Below are 18047 nucleotides of genomic sequence, written 5' to 3'. Positions count from 1 at the left end.
TCTATATATATATATCACTTTATGTATGTATAACACAGCTAAGGGTCACAAAATCTATACAGGTGTCTTTATCGACGTTCTTTGGACTTGAAAACATTGTTATCAGGTTGTCTTCAAAATCCCTCACGCTGAAACAGTCTAGCCTTGTAATTATCAAGTCCCCTTCTCAGAATGTCAGAGTGGAATTGTGATTCTCAAAACATTCTGGTTCAACAACTTAAGACATCATTAGACTTCTTCTGTCTTTTACTCTGTTAACACATTTCTTGTCCTGTTGCAAAAATTAATCATTTCTTCTTTTGTTATAACAATCTGTCAAGTTCCCTAACAGAGAGTCCTTTCAAGAATGCAGTTCCTTTCTTCTGGCACTGCTGCAGTGTGAGCATTTTTAGGTGGTCAGCAGCTCCAGAAGTAGGAGCTACATGTAGGTGCCAGACCATCCAATAAATGAAGGCTTTCCATGAATTTTCAACATTGCAGCCCATCTTTGCAGTAAACTATTGTAGGCTTTTGAATATAAGCAAAAAGATATTGCATGAAGAATAATGGAAACTCACAAAAAAAAGTTTATAGTGAATATCATCAAATGCTGATAGAGCATTGTTACTTAAAGAAAGAAAGAAAGAAATGCACCTCCTGTGTGAAGTCAAAAAGAAAAGACAGGAGAAGGATGAAACATCTTCTATTGGTCCAAGAGGAGATGATAAGAAGAGCTGTTACTTTTGCTAAACTTCTCACACAAACTCCTAGACAAGCAATTTTTTTTCAGTATTTTAACACTTAGATTGCAATAAAAATTTTGATTTCTTTCCTTCCTTGAATGACCCCAGGAAAATTATGGTTACTTCTCTTGGCTTACTAAGGTAAAAGGAGATTGCTTCAGTGGATCTCCAGATGTGTCTTTGAATGGGGCTTCTCTCCCATGGAATTTTTTGCCAGTCCTGTTTAATCATTTCAGCAAGGTTTTCTTCCAGAAACTGAAATGCACAGAATCTACCTTCTAGTGGAAGGTGTCCCTGCCCATGACAGAGGGATTGGAACTAGATGACCTTTAAGGCCCCTTCCAACCCAAACCATTCTATGATTCTTTGAACAGAGGAAGTCCACATTCAGAAGGTGTTACAGCACATTTAATTCATGGCCAAAATAAACTACCTAGTAGAAGTTTTATGAAGAAGGCAGTATTATTTTGGGGTTCTGTCTACTAAAGCATATTTTGGCCTTAAAATTCAATGTGGGGTTGTTTTTTTTGTGATGAGTTTAAAGCTGTTGCTTCGTAGAAGACTGATTTCATTTAATGGAGTACTTGGGCATTTTGTGCTACAAACATGGCTGCAGGCTTGAAGCCTGGTATAAACATTGTTTTCACAGGTGTCCTGGGGCTTCTCATCGAAGGGTTGCTCTGGAGAGAAGGAAAACAAGCAAGTTTCAAGCAGAAGCAGAGGGTGAGAGTGGTCTCGGTGGGACGGAACAGCCCAGCAGTTTATCTCCGGACACAGATCAGGGAATAGTGCCAGCTGAGCAGAGCTTCACCTCGCCCGCCCTTCCCGCCTGGACAGACGAGCCCGGCATCGACAATCCGCCTTTTGAGGAGAACACAGTAGCAGACAGTATGTCATCACTTATCTTCTCAAGTCTCTTTTATCAGATGTGGAAACATTTGTGGTGTCAGGGCTTGTCTCTTACCAACCGTGAACGTGCATCTTCATCTTTGGCTCTTTTCTTTTGCAATTCCTGGAGAAATATTAGTGGGTTTCGGTATATGTGCAAGTTTACCACTGGGATAAAGTCACTGGAAGGAAAGAAATATCTCAGAATGTGTGCCAGATACCGTGGTGCTATATCATCATGTATCATGTCATGGTGCAGTAGTTCATGTTAATCTACTAGTAGGATTGGCCTCACAGTGAGATGGAAGGGGTGTAGTTTCTGTGAAATTACAGAAGTTGTTTTCTAAATGAGATTTGTTTTTCCCTCTTCACCCTTCCCCCGATCTGAATCAGCAGCTTTCCCACACACAGAGTGCTGTCCTGCTTGAGCAGAAAGGCAGCTGAGTTACTCCTGCATCCATCTGCACCGAACAAGCTGTAACACCTCTAAGACCTGGGATTTTAGAGAGGAGGTGCTGAGACTTACCACAGAGGAAGGTGGTTCTGTCCCCTTCCTTCTCCTCTGTATTTGCCTTCCTTTAGCATCCCCTTTTTCCTCTTTAGTTGTCTCCATGTTTGCTTCAGAAATGGGCTCCTTCCCTTGACCCAATAACTCAATAGCTAGTGAAGTTGTGAGATCAGATGATGAAGAGGCATGACTAAGTCATGCACCACAGAGTAACTCCTAAAATACATTGTTATCATCGTCACCAAATGCAAATTCCCCAGTGATCCATTTGGAAATAAAGTGTATGAGATTTATTATTAAGTATGGGATATCCAAAGGGCTCAGAATATTCTTTTCCAATCCAAATGACCCCATTTCAGGAAGCATGGATGCTACTAAGTCACTAGAGAGAGCTGTTTCTAACAAGCTAGGTGTTTCAACAAGTAGTGGAACTAATCCATTTGCACTTGTTTAGTTTGTTGTTAAGCTGTTGCTGTGTGGCCTGTCTACATTATCCTTTGGTGATTTGCTTTATTGAAAGTGAATGAAGTAGAAAATATATTAATCATCTTTCTTTTTAAAAATAATTGGCAGCAAATCAACAACCACCTACCTTGCCTGAAGGAGAGATCACTACTATTGAAATTCATCGGTCCAATCCTTATATCGAATTAGGAATTAGCATAGTGGGTGGCAATGAAACACCTTTGATCAACATTGTCATTCAAGAGGTTTATCGAGATGGGATCATTGCCAGAGATGGAAGACTTCTTGCTGGAGACCAAATACTTCAAGTATGGAACCTAATTACATATTCTGTCTGCTTGCTTTCCATTCACTCCTTGCAGAACTGCTGTTAAATGAGATGGGAGATTTTCCTTGTCAGAGTATGTTGTGTAAATGTTAGCTTTGCAATTACCAGTTGGAAGGCAAATTAATATTCAGAGCAGAGCCTGTTGTTCTAGCACTTTTGGCTATCATGCTTTATGTTGTTTGTTGGACCAGACCCTGGAATTATCCTTAGCATCTCTTATAAATATTTAAAATACAAAGGGGTTTTTTTTTCTGTTTTTAAATATTGTGGGACTTGGTCTTTATTTCAACTTTATGCCCACATTCTGAAGGAAATTAAGTCTATTTCTGGCTAAGAAGCTAGTGTAATTTGTCCTGTGTGAAAAGCAATTTATGGATTGTAAGGCTGACTTAATCTAAACTGTTATTTTAATCTGCCTTCACTGTTCCCTTCCAATAGCCTACACAGTTGACCTGCATCTTTGAGTATGTATGGAAGAGTCAGTGAGAGTCTTCACTGGCATGGTTTGAAGCAAGATGATCTAAGTATTTTTTTTTAAAAAAGTAAACAAAATTAAAATGTAAGTTGGGTTTTATCTGGTTTGTGTTTTTGTTACAGTTTTCAGCAATTAGCCACAGGCATTGTAAAAAGATCAAATTCTATTAATTTTGAAGTTTTAACTTATATTAGGGGAAGGGGTTGTTTGTAGGATACTTAACAATGGCAGTAACTGAGTGCTACCTAAACACGACAGTCCTCCAGCTTTTTTCTATTTTAAATCATTCCACCTGAAACAAATATATTAACATAATTCAAAATTATTTCAGAATATTTGCTTTTGATTGGCAGCCTAAGATCAGTACAAAAGTAGTATCAGCCTATTTCATTTCACTGTTTTGAAATCAAGCCAATAGAAGTTACTTAAATGCAGTAGTTACCCTTGGAATGAAATTACTTTACACTTCAGAAAATAAAGTCCCTTTTGAGAAACATGCCTTTTTCCTCTCAGGGAGTGTTAGCATAGTGGCTGGGCTGAAAAACAACCCAAGAGGTTTCCAAAATGTTCTCTTTTCAACAAGTAATTGCAGACACTGATTGAATGCTGCCTCATTTATTTTGATACTCAAGGGCTCTACTTGGTTGACAGAACAGGGAGCTTGAGGTCCTGTGACACTTTGGAAATTCCTTCTGTTTGGGCAGGTGTCAATTACAGTTTCCAAAGCCATAAATGACACTAAATTGAGGAGAAATACGAATTTATAAGCTGCAGTGAGTCTTCCTTATCAACATGCTGGCAGTGGGGCTGTCAGATGCTAAGGGATTGCCCATGAGAGGAGTCCTGTCATGCCAAGGAAGAGATGCAGAGGGTAAAAGCAAACTTTTTGAGAGATGCAATATCTTTATTTCTTCAAATTTACCTATGCAGGTACTGAGCTGTTGTATTAAGATGCCCAGGCTCAGTCTCTGCTGTCTGTAATAAGGCAAAGTGAGATGCAGCTCAGCATGCACACTTGGGTCAGGTATTTCTGAAAATGAATTCAAGGGCTTTTATGAGCAGTAAAGGTCTAAAAGAAAGCCACAGAAAGGACTGTCAGTTGAAACTTAGCATTTTCTTACCCAGTCAAACAAGTATTACCCTTGTTCTGTTCTGTGGGAACAGCATTTAGTAACAGCTGCAAAAAAGCTTATGTTGTCTGCAAGGTACAGATAGGTGCCTAACATTTTCAAAGTGCTCTACAAATTGTCTCTGTTGTGTGCTGGACTGTGACTGTAATTCATGTAAAGTATGTCCTAATGAGAATCTCTTTCCCCAAGAAATGCTAAGGCTGTTTTATTCTGAAATTGTGAACTGCCTCGTAGAAAGAGGAATTACATTTTATTGCATTTATTCTTCTGTGCCCTTTGAATACTTCCATATTTTATGTATTTACTTTAGCTAGTGACAGCTAAAAATAAAGCTAGATTTAATTTAAGGACTCCGATGAGCCCTAGTGGTTTTTACAGGGGGCTGCTCTAAATGTTATTTCTCCTAGCTGTGCCTCTCTTCCATGTCTCAGGGCAGCAGCTGAGCAGGACACAACCATGGTTTGACATCTGAGCTCCTGGTGGTGCTGGCAGCGGTGGCTTTGTGCTGGGTGTTGGGCTGAAACCACCACGGCCAAATGGTTTGGCACAATCCTCTGGGAGCCTGTCAACTCAGATGTGTGATGTAAATGTGGCAGCTGTTGTACATAGATTTCTAGGTCCTTTCTTTTCCTATTTTTTTAAGACATTTTAATATTGTTATTAGATGGTGAGAAGCTGAAGGTTTATATTTTGATGTCCTTATGTTGCAGTGAGGAGCATTAAAAGGCTTAGGTAAGGCAGATCAGTATAGACCATTTGATGTTAGTTTATATCTGCTGAAATTGTGGGGCAGCTGTTCCTCCACTAGTGCACAAAGTATATGCTAAGGATGAAGTTTTATTGTTAACTCTGAATGCCTTCTTAGAGAACAAGGCAAACACAGCTTTTGTACTGATTTTTTGTGGTGCTCCTGTTTTCTGCCAAATCTCATTGCTCTGTCAGTTTTTAACTTTGAAGTGCAAGAAATGACTGAAGATTACTCACCTTTTTATTAGTGTGCTGCATAACAAACATAATTCTTAGCTGTAGAGAGAGAAAGTTTAATCTGTTTTTCATTTACAGCTGAATTTTGAGTGATACAAGTTATAAGTTGAAACTCTGACCTAGCTGAAGTCTGTGGAAAATCTCTTAAGTTCATGCTAAGAGTGGAAAACTAATGCAACCATCTTTTTCTAGTGTCTTAATGAGCAAATTTTTATTACTCTGAATTTCAAGTTTTATAAATTTTTTTCACATCATGGAAGTACTGCATATTGTAAGATGCAAGCTTTCTTCAGAGATTTGGATGTGTTCCTTTTATAGCTATTATTTTATGGTGTTAAATGGTACTGGGCTTGACACTGAAAGCATGTGCAAAGGTCTGGTCCTGGAGAACAAAGTGTAAAGACCTAAGGAAGAGAAGTATAGGAGACCAGGAGAACAAAAACCTTGGCCTTTGATGGCAGAGGGTGTTCACTCTTAGAGAGACATTGTCACCTCAGTGGGAAAAGGCCTGAAGTTATGCTAGAGGAGGTTTAGATTGGATATTAGGAAAAAATTCTTCACAAAAGGGTTGTCAAGCACTGGAACAGACTGCCCAAGGACATGGTGGAGTCACCATTCCTGGAGGTGTTTAAAAGACACGTACATGTATGTGGTGCTTGAGGACATGGTGTAGTGGTGGACTTGGCAATGCTAGGTTAACAGTTGGACTTGATGATAAGGGGTTTTTTTCAACCTGAAGGGTCTTTTTCAAGCTAAAAAATGGGTTTGTATATTGAGCAGCCAGTGCAGGAGTAGGTGAAAGGACAAGACAGGAAGCCTAGTAGGGTCAGATGTGTAGGTTGCTCCAAGGATGGTTTTGCAGGGAGTGAATTTAGTTTGGTTATTCCCATAACCGGGAACAACTAAACATACAAAATTATAATTCTGATTTTTCTGTTATTGCTCTCGTTGTTTTGCAGGTCAATAGCTTTGACATAAGCAATGTGTCTCACAACCATGCTCGAGCTGTGCTGTCCCAGCCCTGCTCGGTGCTGCACCTCACGGTGCTGCGGGAGCGGCGGTTCGGCAGCCGCATGCACACCCACGTGGACACCCCCAGCTCCTTGCGGGAGGACAGCTTTCAGGTGACCCTGCACAAGCGCGACTCCAGCGAGCAGCTTGGCATCAAGCTCGTGCGCAGAACAGATGAGCCAGGAGTTTTTATTCTTGACCTTTTGGAAGGGGGGCTGGCTGCTCAGGACGGCAGGCTCTGCAGCAATGACCGTGTACTTGCAATTAATGGACATGACTTGAAGCATGGGACACCAGAGCTTGCTGCTCAGGTTATACAGGTAATTTGCATTCCCTGCCTGAGTCCTTAGCTCAGCTTTATTTCTTGGGCAAAGCCTGGGGTAGAGTCTGTCCCAGACAGAACAGCTTGTGTAATGCCTTAAAGCCTGTGGCGGTGCAATTTGCTGTGATTTATGTTCTGGAAATAATAGTGCAAACAGGGTCTGGTTTGGCACCTAGCAGATGAACTTCATCTCCACAGAAGTGAGGAGTGCACTAGACTTCTCAAGCATGCAGCCTGAAGGTTAGAAGACTGCTCATGTGAGCGAGGAGAGTAGCCTGTTGTTTAGCAGAAAAGCAGGATTATTATTCTCTTTCATGTATGTATTGTTTTAATCTCTCAGTAAACTCTACAAAAGTGAGCTTTTTTGTGTTTGTTTTGCATGTGCAGGGAATTGGGTTAAAATGGGAAAGTAATTTGTCAGATTTCATAGAGTTAACAGGTAGCAGCTAGGAAGTCAAACAGGTCTTCTGTGAGTTCTGCACAATAAAACTTGTTTTCTGAGTATTCAAGAAAGGTCTATTCCCAATGGCTCTGCTCTGGACACAAATATTACCCAAAGCTTGGTGCAGTGTGACATATGACCCTTCCTTGTTCCCACAGGAAAACCTTTATTCCATGCTTTTCTCCCAGTCTGTAAGGAAACAGCTGCAGCATGTTGCTGCTTCCTGCTGGTGGGATGTTAGTGGAAATTGCTCTATTTTTAGGAAAACTGGAAGAACCAATAGTAGGTTCTCGCAGTTGTGTGCAGTCATTTTTGCTTAGTCCAGCACCACGTAAAGAACTCCGATAAAAATGAGTAGTAAATATTTGTTACAGGAATAATTTCAAGACCTTTCCTTGAAGGTAAAGGAAAAGAACAACCATCTTGAGAATTGTAATTTCAGTTTTCCAGATTTTGGATACAGTGATGGGAATTTTCAATAGGTGGTTTTTATCTATTGAGGTGTGGTTTTGCAGCAATAGAAAGAGTTGTTTTATTTAACATCTGGTGAGTCTTCCTAATAGTCCCTAAACTCCAGAATTTGGTGGTCTGCTCAAGTATAACATCTTTCTTGGAAGTGTCTTGGGGAAGTACCAGAGGTGTTCAGAGCTCTTGACCAAAATTTGCAGACTCTGGAGCCATGATGTAGGCATTTCTTTCATTTGTTGCTATGTTTTGCAGAAGCTCACAGAGGCTGCAAATAGAATGGAGTGAATTTTAATGTTTGAAACTTCATAACACAAAGTGCAAAATGGTCCTTTTGGCAAAGGATTTCCAGCTGATGTAAATGTAACATCAGAGATGAAGGAGGAGTGTTAATATCCCCTCCATTCTGGGGGGAATTGCAAGAAGAAACAAGTAAAGGACTGTGCAGTCTAAGCAGGAACTGGGAAACAAGTTCTGCTGTTGTCTTGTTTCACGTTTCATCATATGTTTTCCTCCCTCTCTAATAATAAATATCCTGTCAAACTTGATGACTTTGCTTTATGTATTCAACAGGCTAGTGGGGAGAGAGTGAATTTGATCATCTCTAGACCCCTGAAGTCACAGACCGTCAGTATTATCCGAGACACTGGGACACACAACAACAATTCACACCACCAGTCCCAGCAGCTGTTTCACAGCAGACCTAACTCACATAAGGTTGGTCTTTCTCCTCCTGAGAGATCCTAATACAATTTTACTCATGTCACAATCTAATTGAGTAGCAAGGCGAGACTAGAAGAAAGGATTATATCTTCTTTTCTACCTAACTAAAGAAAAAAAAAGGTGATGACTTCGAAGTAGTCAAGCCCTGCATCATGTCTGGAGTGGGAATAAAAGAAAGATACACAATGGCTTTTCAGTATGCTTTTTGGATTTCCTGATTGCAGTGCAAGAAGCAAGTTCTGTGAGCGCATACAGCTGTAGTTGTTAGACCTTGTCTAAGACAGTGGCTTATGTGTTAGTCCTGCACAGAAGAGTTATTCAAGAGTGTTACAATTTTTGTTGCCACTTGCTGTCTGTAGCCAACAAGGACAGGAGGTGTGGTGCCCACTATCCAGCATAGAAAGTACATGTTGGAGGGTTGTGTCATCTCCTCCATGAGCCAACAGTCCTGGCTTCAAGACTACTGAGTTCTGCAGGTTCTCAAGCAGGGAGAGAACGGGAAAGTGAAGAGACTTTCATTAAACAAGCATCAGATTATCTGGAAGACCTGCAGAATTAAAGCCTGTGTTTGAGATGTTCTTGTAGTTAGAAAAATATGATTTTTCACTATTGAGAAGTTGATTTTGTGAAATAATTGTCATGTTGACCATGTCAACCAAGCCACCTTTCCTCCCATCCACTCTGTAGTCATCACTATTTATCATACTTCTGGAGGGAGCATTTACATGTGTTGATAGTATTTTCTTAAAAGTTTGGGTAACGTCAGAAAAGAACAGTTGAGGCTTTAGGAAGGTTGTTTTCTTCCCGAGGGACAAAGGTGAGGCTCTGGAATATCCTGGCTGTTAGTACTTGCCACAATGCTGGGCCATACCAACACAATGATTACAGCTCATCAATATCAGAGCTTGAACCCACTTCCCATGTGCCAGCATGGGCTATGTTCATACCACAGCTGGCTGAGCAAATTTCCCTCACATATCAATACTATCCGGGGGCTCTTTCAAAGTGGGAAGTCCCATGTAACTGCAAGTGGACGTTTCCCATGTTTCGTATCATTTATCTTTGTCTCTCTCTCATTAACCTGCAGTTGGCTTAGAAGTCTTGTGGCTTAAAATATGTTTATATAATTGCGTGGCGCCAGCCAGTCAGTCCTAAAGCCTGAAGACTTAAGAAGGAGCTGTCTTTGTAAGCTATGGTATGTTTATGTATAGCTACATACATGATTAACATGTGTATATGAGGAACAGAGTCAGTCAGAAGGAACACGTGGCATTGGAGATGGAAGAAGACAATGTTGGTATTTTCCAAGAGAAGGCAGGGGAATAACATATTTATAGTTGGAAGAATCTCCCAGGTTATTTTTTTTGTTATTTTGCATTCCTTGGAAGTATTCTGTCATTGTAAGATGCCACTACAGGTGTATGTGCAGTGGTTTGAATGTTGCACTAAATAGCCTAAAGAGGAAGGCCTTCAGCAAATAAAATTTACTTTGATTCAGGTTTAGATCCTTTTGATTGGGCAAAACTGAATACAGGCTAAACTTTATCATTCAGGTGTTAGAAAACTTAAGACAGGATCTCTTCTTCCTTCAAGTTTGAGTCTTCATCATAATCCTCAGGGAGTCTGCCCAAGGTACCCATTACCAGCCATTAGCATTGATTTGCCTTAGTTTGTGCTCTGGGAGATTCTACATAGCAGCTGCAAAAGAAAACATGATATATAAGGGCTTTAAAGGGTCTCTTATTGTCATCATGAAAACAAACGTGTTTTCACATCTCAGGAACTGCTTTGTAGTTGTGGGTCTTATTCTACTGACAAATGAGGTAGTGCTGATGTTCACCAAGACATCAAAATATTTGTTTCTGGTTTGTCTGCAGTCTATCGACCGTATGGTTTTGTAGCGCAGTCCTAAACTTTAGCCTGTTCCAGTGTAGGATGTTAAGGAAAAACTAGACTGGGATTTTCAAGATGGACATTTATAAACTTGATGTTTAAGTATCTACATCAATGGCATTTTTTTGCTGTTGGGGTTTTTTTTTCTGACCTGGAGGAAGTCCAACCAAAGCTCATTTACACTACTTATTCCTTTTAAACCATTCCATTAATGTGCCAAAGCATAGCTTTGAGGAGTATTTAGTTGTGTTTTTGTTGTTTTGTTTGGGATTTTTTTTGGAGGGGGTTGTTTTTTGATTTGTGTTTTTTTAGTTTTAACAATGTTGTTTATCCTTGTCAAACAGGATCTCTCCCAGTGTGTTACATGCCAAGAAAAGCACATTACTGTGAAAAAAGAGCCACATGAATCTCTGGGAATGACAGTGGCAGGAGGCAGAGGCAGCAAAAGTGGTGAACTTCCCATCTTTGTGACAAGTGTGCAGCCTCACGGGTGTTTGGCAAGAGACGGCAGGATTAAACGAGGTGGGGTTTGGCTTCCCTGGTGGCACGGGTGACCTCTGCTATTTGATGACTACATTCTCTGGGGTCAGGTGGTGTCAAAAACATTTTTCATGGATGTAGGGAAGTGCTGATGGATGATTTTCTTCATGCTTCCATGATGGAAACACAGTATTTGATATCGCATTTCCACCTTTTCTAGGAAGGGGATGTTTAGAGCATGACAGCAGGGGAAGCAGATAAGACCAGGAAATGTCTGGTTGAATTCTTTAAAGCTGGCAGTAATCGCCTGAGCTGAGGGTCTGGTGTGATGCTTTGTGCTGTAGCACACACATCCTGTTTTTGTGTTTGATTTAGTGGGCTGGACCATAACTCTGTCCAAGGAATTTCTGCTCTCCAGTATATCTGCACAGCAGAGATGCTGTGATGACAGGCCACAGCTCACCCATGCTCCAGAGCTACATCAGTGCTGATCCTGGTTCCTGAATGCTTGCTTATCCTCTGGGACACCTTGGGTTTGCAAGTCTTCAGGAGTGCTACAGGACCTGCCCTTGTTCCTTGGGTCTGCAGAAGGGAACAAGGAGGTGGAGGTTAGGCTGGGCATAAGTGAAGGCAGTCCTGCATGACTGATAGCAAAGCATTTGATGATTAAAACATACTGTGTTGTATGTGAAACAAAGACTGCCTATGGGATCTCTGTGATTCAAACTTCACAGAATTACAGAATGTTTTAGGAAAGAGATTTAGGAAAGAAACTTCACAGATTGTATGTTTAAAAAGAACAGTGTGGGAGCATCCTTATATGCTTCTGAGAGAGGGAGATTTACACCCACACACCAGTGGGTATGCTTTCTTTTTCTGTACTACTATGGAAAACACGCTTAATAGAAGAATCACTGTTGCTCTTTCATTGTGTAACATTAAAGTAGCCACAGCAGCTACTGGCAGGAAAAAGCTTTTTAAAACTGAGTCTCATTTCAAATGTGAGCCAGGTGTTTGCACTTTTGCTTTGTTTTTTTTCTGGCTTTCATTGATGAGATGTGTGAAAAAGGAGACTGTTACTGCTTGGATAGTTAATAGCCTTCTTGTTTTGATCCTGAGGCTTTTTTAACTTATTCTGAAATAAAATAAAAATTGTGGCAATTTTTTTAGTGGCTTTGACTCTTTCCAGAATATCTTTGTAGAGATGTTTGATTTCTTTCTTTGAATTAAATGGGTTTTGTGCCAAACTTTCCAGTAGTTCTTGAACTCCATTTTATTCTCCCAAGTAACAAGTTAGAGAAAACAGATGACTTAAAACATTACATGGAACTTCACTGTCCACAAGAACTGGTTACTTTGAGGTGCCTGTATCGTTCCTTCCATCGTTCTCCTTCCCTTTTAATGTTAGGGTGAACCTAAGATCCACCACTGGAAACAATTGTGTCATGGCAGCTGCAGTAGCAGTTGCAGCTGAGATGGAGAAGTGCTTAGGTAATTTCTATTTCAGATTTTCAGGGCAATATACCACAGAAGCCACAGTATTCGATGTGTTATGTGGAAATAAGTTATACTGATCCAGCTTAATAGTTCAATACATTAATGTTTAAAACTGACAGTATAAGGCTTCAGAGCTATTCACATTCCCAGTCTGTTAGTTCAGACTGTGTCAGGTCCAAAAAATACAGTATTAAATGAAACCCTGACATGGGAGGCCTTGCCAGTAGGAAGGACTGTCAGACTGATGTGTTCTCGCTCATGCCTTTGAACAGGTGATGTGCTGCTGAACATCAATGGCATTGATTTGACTAACCTGAGTCACAGTGAGGCAGTGGCCATGCTGAAAGCTAGTGCTGCCTCCTCCGTAGTCGCTCTGAAAGCCCTGGAAGTCCAGATTGTAGAAGAACAGCCCCAAGCTAATGAAGAACAATTGAGTACCATCAGTGAAAATGAATACGATGCCAGCTGGTCACCGTCGTGGGTCATGTGGCTGGGACTTCCAAGGTACAGAATTAATCAACAAGTTAGTTACCTGTTCTAAGTCCAAGAGAGACGAAGAAGCAGAAGCCTGATTATTTGCAGCACATCTTACATTATTTCTGCCTGTCTGACCATCTCAGCTAGATTGGGTTGGCAGTGTGCTTACAAAGTGGGCTGTGAACAGGACCTGTGTTTCCTTAGGAAACTCAAAGATGAATAGACTGGGTTTATTCCTTCACAAACTGTAGTAACTACCCATGTGGAATCTTCTCACTGAACATAATTTATCTTTTATATTGTTTAACCATACCATAACTTTCTGTAGGATATCTAAAACCAGAGCAATTATTAAGAGAAAACCCAAAGTATCTGTCTCTCTGCTAATCTATTTGCAGAGTATCTGTCTCTTTGCTAATCTCCTGTCTAAATATATGAGGCCTTTGGCCATTCTGACAGACTCTTGACATGGCCCATGTCAAGACTGTAGCTGTGTAGCTATAGGCTCATCTGTGAGCTCATCTGTTACAAATCCCCATTGTGTTTTTCAAGAATCCACTACCGTCTCTGTCAAGCACAAAAACTCATTAAGGTATGCAGCAAGCTCTCCCCCCTTGACTAGTCTGCAATCTGCTGGACATCACCGTATTTCATTTGTATTCTTCTGTTTTCCACTCTCTTGTGGCTGCAGCTATAAGCTCATTCTGGCATTGCTTGTTAACAAGAAGAGCTGCTACAGTGATTAGTGTTGTTAACTTCAGTCAGGGGGTGTGCAGGTTAATTCCTTTCCCTCTGATGGAGTTACCAAGGTCTGTACTTTAAGCATAAAACCACCACAAGAACCAGACAGATTGCTAGCAGAAAGCAGCTGAAGATTACAGAACTATGTGTTGGCCCTCCAAAGATTTCACTTTTTCTGAGTTTAACTGTCAGTTATTTTCTTTTCTATTCACATATTAATGTGTTGCATAATGTCAATAAATGGCTCTCAGTTTTGGTAAATAAATATAGTTCTTTCCATGCTGCAGCAATGGGTTTTTTTCTTATATACTACAGATGCTCGTGACACCTAAAGTTATGCTATGCATTATGCTGCTGTTCTTTAAAAGTGGGTTGAACATCAGTAAAGAACTTGACGTCTCATCTTACTCAAAAGTTAGTTTCTGTGTTTTGGGTTTGTTTTTTATCTTTAATTACAGTCATTGCCAACTCATTGGCAAGAATGAATTTTCAGTAGGGGAGATAACATACAGCAGTACAGTTAGTGAAGCGTGATCTGAATTATTTACGTTCTGTATAATAAAATGGTTAGTCATTTATATTTTCATTACTGGTGATGCATCAGTTCAGAGGTAATGAAGATTGCACATGGATTTTTAAATTGTACTTAAAGTAGAAAAAGCCTAAAGTGACTGGGGGTGGAAGAAAAATGCTCTGCAGTTTTGACTTGCAAACTAAACACATCAGGTATTGATTTTCCACCCACATTGTTGCCACCTGTGAAATCTCTAAAATTCTATTACTGTCAGCTTACAGAGTTAACTGTGTTTAAGTAATTATTGTAGCACTGCATTATTTCTTTTAAAACCCTATTCTGTCTCAAGATTGTGGGGTTTTTTGGTAATTGGTTTGAATATTGCAGAAGTACTCTGGGAACAGAAGTCTAATCATCATCCCTCCCCTTCTCTTCTACACTTAACACCGTGGTAATGACTAGACAGCAGATGTTGTGCCTACTGAAAAATATACACATTTTTTTCTCTTTCCATTATCCTGTGCTTCCATTCCACAGCTGCCTGCATAGCTGCCATGACGTAGTGCTGCGGCGGAGCAATTTAGGGAGCTGGGGTTTCAGCATCGTCGGTGGCTACGAGGAGAACCACACAAACCAGCCTTTCTTCATTAAAACCATTGTTCTGGGAACTCCTGCCTACTTTGATGGAAGATTAAAGTAAGCTAAAATAATAGTGGTAGAAATAACAGCAACAATCATAAAATACTTTGAAATAGTTATGTGCTAATTGCTTAAGGAAATACACTGTAGCATCTTCAGCTGGGGGATCATTCAGCCCAGTAGTGCTTTGCCTCCTTGATTGTGTTTCTGCTGGGGAAAGGCTGTCCATCAGAGGTGATGGCTGTGCTGGCACCTCTGCCATCTCCTCTGCTTTCATCACCTGCTGTCTCGGTCTCCCTGTTGAACTCTTCTTTCGGCCAAGCGACATTGTGCAATGTATATGTGAAGAACCAGCTAGTTTTTGTCTTCCAAGAGAGCAGCTTAAATTTAGAATGTCTGTGAAGTGAGGAAAACAGTTTTACCCTTCTGAAGCCACTGCTGGCAACCCTGGTACTGAAGATTGGTGCTGCTGCTTTAAATGGAAGGGCAGGAAAGTAGATAGAGAAAATCTCTGAAAAGATTGTTAAGGAACCAAGTTCCTGTGGTAGTGCCCTGAGAGTCATTAGTTGGCAGGAGAGTCACTGATAAATGAAACAAGTTCAGCACAGGCCCCTGAACTGAAGGGAGCTGGGGCACTTGCCCTGCCTGGAGAGGGCTGCAGGGACAGCCAACAGCCCCTTCCAGTACTTAGATTATCAAGGAGACAGAGCCCATGCTTTTCACAGTGATGCAGGGCAAGAGGATAAGAGACAATGGGCACAAGTTGAACAAAAGAGTTTGTGACTGGTTATAAGGAGCAACTATTTCCCTGTGGGAATGGTCGGGCAGCGGCATGCATTGCACTGTCTCTGCCCTTGGAGGTTTCTGAGACCCAACTGCATTAAGCCCTGAGAGTTCTTATAGCTGACCTTGCTTGCAGCAGAAGGTGGAACTATAGACCACCTGAGGCCCCTTCTGACCTTAAAGATTGTATGATTTTGCTTACATGTGATGTTTGGATGCAGCCCCCAGGTCTAGTATCCAGATATGCATCTTTAAGATTAGTTCACAGCTAGGACATATAATTCCTATTAAAGGTTCTCTTGTTCATAAACTTGATTTTTTTTTTTGAAGGTGGCAGTAAAGAATATGCAACTTGAAGTTTCATGGTGTGATTTTTACATGTAAATTTGCTTACAAAGTAACTTAAGAAGAAAATGTACTTAGGCTTAGAGCCTTGACAGTAATTGATTTTTCAGTTCAATGACTGAATAAATAAATGAAAAAATAACTTGGCTGAACACAAAATCACATTGTTTTTTGTTTCCAACTGTGGAACAGTGTGGATTAAATTAAAGATCTCAGTTCAACCCAAGGTAAATAATTTCAGATGGGGTACATGATAACTAGAAGTCTTTACACAAATGGAAAACCAAACATAATTCCTAAAAAGAGGGGAAGAGTCATCATGGTCACATTTGCCCCCTTGTAAGGAGTGGAAAAGATGCTCTTGTGTGATACTTGATATGGTACCCTCTGTTCGAATGTACTCTCTCACTCAGAATATGGTCTTCAAAATGGGCCGTGAATAAGAGCTCCTTAGAACCTAGAGTTATTGTGGGGCAGGCCTTTGTAAAGCTGTTTCATTTGAATTATCTAAATATTTTGTTAGGCTAGAGAGAAAGGGAGTAAATAACTTCACAGTTCAATAGTTTAGACAGTTTTCTGCTTACGTGATCTACCTGGTGTGATTTTATAGAAGGTGAAATGACTTCAGGAGAAAGGCTGGGTGAGTGGGATGTCACTCAGTGAACTGTAGCACTGTGGTCTGGGTGATGGGGTTCCTTAATTCAGGCAGAGAAGGACTTTGGAATGCACATTTGATTGGTTTTGGTCACACTGCCTCCTCTTCCTCTACTTTGCCCTAGTGGAAGGCACCAGGAGAGCTCAGGAGAACATCTTTTTGCCATCCATTTTGGTACCTTCACTAGTTGAGGGGGATCAGTTTCAGGAAAAGTCCTGTTTGATCTACAGTCATGTGTGATTGCTCTGGGGAATGCCAAACACACAAGTCACAAAGAAGAGATGTCTGGACACAGAGCTTGCTCAACATGGAAGAGCTCAGGTGTTTTGGGGTATTTTTTTTGAAGTTTTTCTTGAGCTTCTAAAAACTGAAAGTTAACACTTTGAGGTCAGTTTTCTCAGGGCCAGCACACATCACCCTTCCAAATTTTATGTTTCCCACTTCAAAGTACAGAGATGTTACAACTTCTCTAGTTTTGAACCATCTGCTGAGGGAGATTTCAAGCCAAATGGTTACATTTGAGAGAATCATAAGCCACTGAGAACAGGGTTCTTGATTGGAATGTGGTTGATTGGTAACCATAAGTATCTTCTCTTACACCTCCTATGGTAAAGGGTTAGGTTTAGTGTAAAACTGTTATAATCCACACAAGCAGAAATGCTTCTGGCATGCACATGCTATCCCATTATCTTCTCTTGACTCCATTAGCTCTTGCCAACTCTCTTTTCACATTGTCCTACCAGGTCAGTTCTTAATGCAGAACTATCTTTGTATTAGAATTGAAATCTAATGATTTAGGAATTTCTCAGGTGAATTTCATAGAAACATAGAATAGTTTGGAAGTTGGAAGAGACCTTTTAAAGGTCATGTCATCCAATACTCTTGCAATGAGCAGGGGCATCTTTCAGTAGTAGAACAGACTTAAAATTGAATCTCTGCTCTTTTTAACTACACACCCAGCCTGATGCGAACCTGTCACCCCAGCAGTGAAGTGCTGTTTGTTGGTCTGTGCTAATTACTGCGGAGCAGGAGTCATAGTCTGTTTCTTTTTCTTCTTATGTTTTTCAGGTGTGGTGATATGATTGTTGCTGTAAACGGACTATCCACGGTTGGAATGAGCCATTCTGCACTCGTTCCTATGCTGAAGGAGCAGAGGAACAAAGTGACTTTAACCGTGATTTGCTGGCCTGGAAGCCTCATATAGATTTGTGAATCACTTCGGTTCAAGCAGCATCTTTTTCTAGATAGCTGGCACAAAAATCTCCTCTATCTTTTTTTCCTTATTGATACAGCTGGTTATAAGCAGGGCCAAAACTGCTGTATTTTCTTTTTTTTTTTAACAGGCCTCTCAGACTTTATATATTTTTCCATCCTGAAATAGCTGTTTCTGTTTGCTATGTCTATTGCTGACGCAAATGCAAATATACATGAGCCCACGGAGAAACTCCCACTCCAGTATGGCTGTCATTGAGCTTTTCCCATCAGGCTTGTAGAGTCAGCAAAAGAACTTAGTGGTTCTTTGGGTTTCTCTGCACAGTCCTCAAGTTATATGTGATATAT

General features: G+C 40.6%; 1 protein-coding gene across 1 annotated transcript; it reads left to right on the top strand.

The window, feature by feature from the left end:
* Positions 1-1371: 1371 nt before the first annotated feature.
* LNX2 (ligand of numb-protein X 2) lies at positions 1372-17923 on the top strand (the record flags this gene model as incomplete). Its single annotated transcript, XM_009075125.1, has 8 exons — positions 1372-1610; positions 2692-2891; positions 6460-6831; positions 8314-8457; positions 10701-10878; positions 12606-12837; positions 14603-14761; positions 17556-17923. Coding segments are annotated over 8 exons (1660 nt in total), but the record flags the coding sequence as incomplete, so codon positions are not given.
* Between the last annotated feature and the right edge of the window lie 124 nt (positions 17924-18047).

Source organism: Acanthisitta chloris, unplaced genomic scaffold (assembly GCF_000695815.1).
Source record: "Acanthisitta chloris isolate BGI_N310 unplaced genomic scaffold, ASM69581v1 scaffold42315, whole genome shotgun sequence".
NCBI lineage: Eukaryota > Metazoa > Chordata > Aves > Passeriformes > Acanthisittidae > Acanthisitta > Acanthisitta chloris.
The sequence above is the reverse complement of the archived record's forward strand: the minus strand, read 5'-3'. Positions and strand labels throughout refer to the sequence as shown.